This window comes from Clarias gariepinus, chromosome 13 (assembly GCF_024256425.1).
Source record: "Clarias gariepinus isolate MV-2021 ecotype Netherlands chromosome 13, CGAR_prim_01v2, whole genome shotgun sequence".
In the NCBI taxonomy this organism is placed as follows: Eukaryota; Metazoa; Chordata; class Actinopteri; order Siluriformes; family Clariidae; genus Clarias; species Clarias gariepinus.
The window spans coordinates 12890001-12898089 of record NC_071112.1 but is presented as its reverse complement, the minus strand read 5'-3'; the positions used below and the strand labels follow the sequence as shown (position 1 = coordinate 12898089).

At 38.5% G+C, this 8089-nt stretch overlaps 1 protein-coding gene across 4 annotated transcripts in view; it reads left to right on the top strand.

The window, feature by feature from the left end:
* The first annotated feature begins 4451 nt into the window (after window positions 1-4451).
* Window positions 4452-8089, top strand: part of fermt2 (FERM domain containing kindlin 2) — a 39767-nt gene continuing 36129 nt past the window's right edge. For all 4 annotated transcript variants that reach the window (XM_053509186.1, XM_053509185.1, XM_053509184.1 and 1 more), the window contains exons 1-2: window positions 4452-4678; window positions 5268-5427. In XM_053509186.1, the coding sequence (XP_053365161.1) occupies window positions 5271-5427 (157 nt within the window). In that variant the 5' untranslated portion in view covers window positions 4452-4678; window positions 5268-5270. The remainder of the gene's footprint in view (window positions 4679-5267; window positions 5428-8089) is intronic.

The window sequence follows — 8089 nt, the reverse complement described above, 5'->3', positions numbered from 1 at the left end:
ATGGGAGGGGGGGGGGGGGGGGGCGTGGTAGGAAAAACTGGAAAACTTATATATAAAATAATTTTCTTTAGCTCTAAATTATCAGGAATATATTTTATTTTATAATCATTTTCAAACTTAATTTGAAGCAAATATTGAGTATTTTGTTAAATATGAGGATATCTATGGATGCTTTATAACAAACAATTCTCATCTCATCTGGACTATTGTAATGCATTACTAGGTGATTGTCCTGCATCCTCAATAAACAAGCTACAGTTAGTTCAAAATGCAGCCGCCAGGGTTCTCACTAGATCCAGAAAATATGACCATATAACACCTATATTATCATCCCTGCACTGGCTACCTGTTCAATTTAGAATTATTTACAAAATAGTACTACTTACATACAAGGCTTTAAATGGTTTAGCTCCCACATACCTAACCAGTCTTCTGATACGCTACAATCCACCACGCTCCTTAAGATCACAAAACTCTGGACTTCTGGTAATTCCCAGAATTTTAAAATCTACAAAAGGGGACAGGGCATTTTCATATTTAGCTCCAAAACTTTGGAATAGCCTTCCAGATTAAAAGTAGACTCAAGACACATCTCTTTAATCTGGCATACGCGTAACTCATCCCATAACCTCATACTTCAGTACACCTATCCTGAATGGAAACTAAGCTAATTCACTCCATCTTTTCTGTATTTTTCTACCCATCCCGAGGCATCTGGAGATTGTGCCAGCTTTAGTAGACAAAAGCTGGATTCTGCTTTATGATGGTTGGAGCTACACATGCTGCTCCTGTGCTTCCAGTGACCCAGACCCCATCTGCCCTCTGCACCTACTGACTCCCTGTGCTGAACTGGACTTCATGTTAATCTACATAACTTCTGTTATATTGAACTTTCAACTGCACAACACGCATGATGTTATTTCTATTTGTTATCACCCAGATGAGGATGGGTTCCCTGATTGAGTCTGGTTCCTCTCAAGGTTTCTTCCTATTGCCATCTCAGGGAGTTTTTCCTTGCCACCGTCGCCGTCACCCTTGGCTTGCTCATCAGAGACATTTCATTCATCATTCATTCATCTAATTATAATCTAGACACATTTTTCTCACACATACACACTTCCAAATATTTTCTTTTCTAAAATAAATTCTTTCATTTTGTGAAGCTGCTTTAAGACAATGACCATTGTTAAAAGCGCTATATAAATTGATTTGAATTGAATTGAATTCAATTGAATCATCTACCCTGGAGAGTCCCTACCGAAAATTACATCAGTATTGCTTATGGCTTATTCAGACTTCTGAAACACCCACTAATAATGCAATCCATGGTTGAGTGGAGTCATGATGGAGTGGACTACTTCAATGCTTTGGCCACCAGATGGCAAGGCAGTCCATGATTTCCGCTGATTTCTTTGGTTCTTGGACAGTTTAAACATAATCCAGTTCTTAAATCTGCAGTGTTTTGGTCTTTTGTTTGTTCAGTCAATTGGTCAGAAGAGGGAGTAATGATGCCTTACAACTAAATTCACAGTGTTCAAGCAGCACTGCCAACATAACTTTATTGGGAACCTCAGCAAGGAGGTAAGCTGATTAATCCTGTATTCAAAATATTTCTCTTGAATTCAAAAAGGTATTTATGTATACAAGATGTTCATTTTCAAGTTGATAGTAAGGTGTATGACTTCAGCGATCCTGTATGTGGCAGTCTCGCATTGCCAGTGTGAGTCAGAATGTTGGGACTCCTCCCCCAGGCCTCTCCCCATCCACCCATTTCACTTTTCTGCACACCATCTCACTTACTGTTTACACCGTAATTAAAACACAGCCTATAAAAGGCAATGGCTGTGTTGCCAGACTCTGTATCATAGAGGGGGTCAAAGCAGCAGGGAGAGAAGGGTTATAAATCGCTTTGATGCTGTCCAAGGCTGCAGCTAACATTCTTGAACCGAAGTGGCCCTGCAGTGGAGCAGCCTGCACTCCTTACACTTGCCCTATTACTCGCCCTGTACCATCCTGTGAGAAAAGACCTCTGCAGTATGGGATAAATAAGTGGGGACGAATGGAGTTTTAAGACTTTTGGAGGAAGTGACTTACTTTGTTTTATTTAGTGAAATTATCAAATTTAATTGATACATTGTGTTATTTGACATTGCATTACACTAAATCTGCATCTTCATTAATGTGGAGGCATTTACTGTAATAATCTACTGATACTGTCATAACATCACAACAGACCATTCTAAGGTATCATTATAATTTTTGCTTTTGTAACTACAGTGTTATTTAGCAGAACAGGATTGCTGATTCAACAATAATGTGCTATTATTTAACAAAGATAAAAATCATAATTTTTAATTATACCGAAGCTTTCTGCAAGATTTGTAACATTTATGGACTGGTAACTTGGTAAGATTTCCCCTACAGGAGAGTCCTGAGAATAGAGGACTTTTCCCCCTTGATTTTCTTGTTAAATAAATATTTGTTTGTGTATTAGAATCAGTAGAATTATGTTCTATATTGATTTTATTTTAGATATTGTTTTTCAATTAATTATTTTTATATGGTGTCAAATATGTATTGTTGTATAGTCTATGCTGTTTTAGATTAGTTTATCATCATTGCATGCAAGAATGCTGCATTTCATTTAATTACTCTCATTCTCATCCTCAAAAAGGTTTGTCTTATTGGGTAAGCAATTGATGATTATGATGTTTATTCTAATAAAACAGTATTCAAATTTCATTTCATACATAACACCAATAATGTTAGTGTAGCTAAACAGGGAAATACTAGTCCTTTCATAGCCTTGCACGAGATATTAACAGAAAAGGAAAAGGAGAAAACAGGAACAGGCCACATACCCATATAAGGCATTTGTTGCTGCAGGAACATAATATTCACTTCAGCAGTTTCAAAAGAATAAGATTTTTCTAATGCCTGATTCTATGTAATGATAAATAGTAGTGTTTTAAAAATACCTTGAACCTCTCATGGTCAGAGATAGGATCTAAGAAACTATTAAATTCTAATTTGTTTGATTAATTTATTAATTGATTTGATTTTCTTTCACAAAATACTTTGTTTTTTCTTTTTTTTTACGAAGAATAATATGAAAGAATTTTACACAAACTTACATGTGCTTGGTGAGTATTCTCCATGTACTTCACTTTCCTCACACAGTCCAAAAGCATGCAGATTAGACTAATTGAAAAAGAGAAGAAGAAAAAAACCTTCCCAACAATGTTTGACTGATAGTACTTAGTTTGTTACCTGGTAACCCAGTGTAAGGATCTGTTTAATGAGAGACGTCAACTGGCGTTACCAAATTGTCTGTTGTGTGTGTGTGTGTGTGTGTGTGTGTGTTTGTGCGTGCCATGAAATGGATCGTCTCTCCCCTGTTCCCAAAGTCTCCTGGTATAGGATATAGACCTGTCGCAACTCTGGACAGGATAAGCAGCACTGTCTATACCACTTTATCCTGTATACTGAGTCACGGGGGGCCTGGAGTCCATCAGGAGACTTAGGCCATAAGGCAGGGTACTCCCTGGACAGGGTGCCAATCCATTGCAGGGCACACACACACACACTGCGGACGATTTGGGAACGCCAATTAGCCTAAACTGCATGTCTTTGGACTGTGGGAGGAAACCCACCAAGCACTGGGAGAACATGCACACTCCACGCACACAGGCTCGGAGGCGGCTGTGCTAACCATTAAACCACCTTGAATGAATCATATTTTGAATATTTATATAAAATATTTTGAAGCAGATGTGTGAACTTTCCTTTTTTTGTCGTGTTAGTCTTTTCTTTCTTTTTCATTTAATCTCAGTTTTACTCTTGATTGAATTTAAAGCTGCAGTTCAGGTTTTACCCGAGTACTTACTAAAATGACTAATCAGTGCACTGCATCAGTGTGACTTTTTTAATAGCATTACATAATGTATTACAAACCCTACACACTAGCCAACCTTTGTGGTCAGCAAACTGGCCTCCATTAGGTATGCACAGAATTATTTTAATAAACGTTTTGTTTTACTGTATGGCATTTGATTAGCCTAGTCACACGACACAAAGCCAACAAACAAATAATTAAATAAATATATAAACGATAATGCACATATATACAAAACATATTTTTATTGAAAAAGTTTGCCAACAGTGTAGTAAGAAAACCAAACCAGAAGCTAATGTATTAGCTTTAACGCCGAAGGTTTCTGGAAGCAGCAGTCAATTTAGGAAAGGGCCGCGTCCAAATCCTTATTCGATGACACTCGGTGTCCTGAGTGTGCGCGCGCGTGCTGAAATGAGATGAAGGCGCTGGACTGAGGCGGGGGTATTAAGGGGAAGGGCCCAGGCGGAGATAATGAAGCAATCCCGATGGAGAGCGAGGAGCGGGGATTGGAGCTCTGAGTGACGTTCACTGGTGGAGGGAGGGAGAGAGAGAGAGAAAGACACGGAGAGTGAGACAGCCGCTGGACTCCATTAGCTTCAACCCTGAGGACGCACTTCTCGGGACTTTAGTTGGACGCAGTTTGTTTGTTTGTTTTATTTGGAAGAAACGAATCCTCCATGATAGAATTAAACACGCGTTTCGCAAAAGAAAGGAGTTCAAACAGAGCGTCGGATGTTTAAAGCTTCACTTTGACTTATAACGTTAGCGCGCGTACTCGTGAAGGTGAGTGAAAAACCTTATTGTGGATTTTCGTCTCGCGTTGTGTTTTACTGAATGTGTGGTTGTGGAGTTTGTCGCGCTGTTTAGTTTAAAAGTATCCGAAGTGTGTAAGCTGTAAGTGTGTACCCCATCCAGCTGAGAGTTTATTACAGCTCTCTCTCTCTCTATCTCTGTGTCTCAGGAGTGCTTACGTAATCAGCCATATTCCTGAGTTTAGCTTTACCGTTAGATACACGGCCTACAGGTGTAAACGCTCTTTCACACTCACCAGATTCATGCTATTAAACTTAACAATAGTTCAAGCTTGGCACTTCATTTAACGTGTCTGCTTTGTTCCGACCGGTCGCGCAACATTGTAGCCAATTAATGTTCTGAATTTCAACTGTGGAGAGAAAAACCCCCCTTTCACAGTTCTTTGACACACTTTCCCTTGTTTGGCTTCATCCCAAGCAAGCAGTGTGTGAAAGTCACAGTCATACTACACCAGTGCACAAAAGGTTTAATTCCCTGCCTGTTTTTATATCCTGTGTAATTCCTGTCTGAATTGAAATTCACTAATTATTATTGTTATATATGTGTATATTAATAACAGGATATGGCTCTGGATGGTATTCGGATGCCTGATGGCTGCTATGCTGATGGCACATGGGAACTGAAGATGCATGTGACTGACATGAACAAGGATGTCTCTCTGAGGGTGACAGGAGAAATCCACATTGGCGGAGTCATGCTGAAGCTCGTAGAGAAACTCGGTAAGATCTGCTCACATGCAGGGTTAATGGTCGGCTTCACACTAAAGGTCATGCTTGTGAAATGCTCACTCTGTTGTAATATTCGTGCCATGGTGGCTTAGCACACCCAGGGTCCGGGTTCGATTCCCACCTCAGTATCTGTGTCCGTGGAGTTTGCATGATGTTCTCCCTATGTTTGGTCAGTTTCCTCCCACAGTTCAAAGACATGCAGATTTGGCTAATTGGCGCTCCCTAATTGCTTATAGTGTGTGAATGAGCGCGTGAATGTTGTCCGGAGGTCCTACCACAGTTGTAAAAATAGGAATAAATACAATGGTCACTAGTGGCCTCCATGGTCCCTATTTGGACCACAGAGATTTATGGATGGATGGATGAATGAATGGTTGTAATATTATGACAGAATTTGCAGATGTCTGTTAAATAATGGTGATGGCTAAAGTTATAATTTCACAGAAATAAGCCATCAATTATTATGCTTATCACAATCTACAGCTTGGTTTCACTTTAGTTGGGAGATGAAAAGAGCTAGAGGTTTCCAATGTCTTAATGCTGAAGAAAAAAGAAAAATCTTTTTTTGTACAAGAGAAGTAGGATTCCTGATGCCTATACTCAGACCATAAAATTAACCATACTGTATAATGGATTTAAATGGGACGAGAATCCCAGAGCTACTAAATCTCCTCATGTAAGACTAGTCCAACCTGAATAGGCCTTATGACTCCCTTCACTGACTCTGTAATTTCATAACGCATTCATTTAGCATGAACCTAAAACTCCACATCACTGATAAATTAAGGACACATGAGCAGAGGCGTGAAGCATTAGTAATTTACCACATGATGGAACAGTATCTGATGTGTTACTCGTCTGGCTTTTAATGAGTCATTAAAACTTTTTTTTTTTTTTTTTTTTTGCATTCTTAGTGTGAGATTGCTTAGTATGGACAAACTATTTTTATTTAGATATTTAACATTCCGATGACCTTGTGGTTGTAGCTGACTGGCCGCCTTATTTTGCGTCCTCTGTGGTAAACCTGTGCTCTGTGGTTTTGTACTGAAACTTCGACAGGAACACACACCTAGTGGAACATTTATGCTTTCCTGCATCTGTGCCTGCTGATTTTATTAAGCATTTCTCATTCTAAAAGAAAACACCTGGAAAATCTAAATTTTCCTTAAACCACAAAACATTCGGTTTTGTTTTTTGTATAATTTGTTCAACGTGTGCAAGTTTACTTACTTCCAGTAACTCCAAAGGCATTGTAGTGGGTAGGCATCACCCATATGATGATGAGTTCACTTTTAAACCTGTTACCTCTTGAGGTTTATTCCTTATGTAATTTTTAGAGTTTTTCATTGCCAATCTTACCACTGGCACAGGCACAAAATGATAGAGCTGTTCTTTTTTTAATTATATATATATATTTTTATTTTACGTTTGATCCAGAATGTTCATTTCTGTAAAGCTGCCTTGTTTGATTATGTCCATTGTTTAAAATCGCTATATGAATAAAATTGAATAGAATGATGTGCTATGGGTGTGACAGTGATTCATACATAAATCTTGGGGATGTTTCACTTCAGTCATTGTCAGTCTGGGCTAGGAAAAAAAAATCACTCCCAGCCATGTTTGTTTTTACTCAAAACATTATGTAGTGGTGCTGTTTTTATTTTCCCCAAAACAACCAAAAATAAAATGAAAAACCCACATCTGACACTATTTAACAGTTAAACAGGTGGCAGGGATGGCAAAGTTTAACCATCTTTTTTTTAAATATATATATATATTTATTTTTTTGACGAAGAGGACAGGCTTGCCTCCTGTAGACCATTTGTCCCAGCTTGTCCTGATTCAGAATGCTTCTCTTTGTATTGTTAATAATATTTATAGTGCTCGTTGGGATGGTCTTGTCTAACCTGTTCATGGTCTAGTAAATGCAAGCCTGAGTAAAGGAACACGCTTATGCTGTTGTCGTACGTTTTCCAATAATAATAGTCTACACCTTTGATCTTAAGATTGATTGTGTTGGTCATGTGTCTGCAAAAGATCATCATGTTACCACCGTTGACTAATATTAGGCTGCTATGTATTTTTGAGGCAAGAAAAAAACAAATATTTACCTGATTTACCTACCAGATTACCCGATGCGTTGTCACAAAGATAAGAGAACCAGTTAACGTAGCACCCGATAGGTTGGTGCTGCTGATTATTTTCATATGCAGTATGTTGTGGTGGACTTTGTAACTCAATAGAGAAACAAGCATGTGAAAATAGAAGGATAAAGGAGATAGTAGTAAGGATGTTGAATGTAATTTCATTAGAGGGTGTACAAATATGCGATGGCTTCTGTATTTTGCGGCGCTTGCTCGTTCAGTGTTGCAAATGAGACAAGTAGGATGTACAGTCCCTTGTTCCACACAGTAAGTTGTGCCCTTGATCAGAGGGATTTGGGATTCATCCTTGTGTTAGAAGATAGTTGGCCATGAAACACAACATGGATGGCATTTTAGAACTATTTAAAAACAGTTACTAAATGCTGGACTAACAAGATGAAATAATGTTATCAGCTGTGTGTTCTTGTTGAAAGTGCTGCAGTTTCATGTAGTTTTGTATGTGGGTTTTGTCACTGAGATAAGTAACGTCCATTTTGCCATCCAGAAGT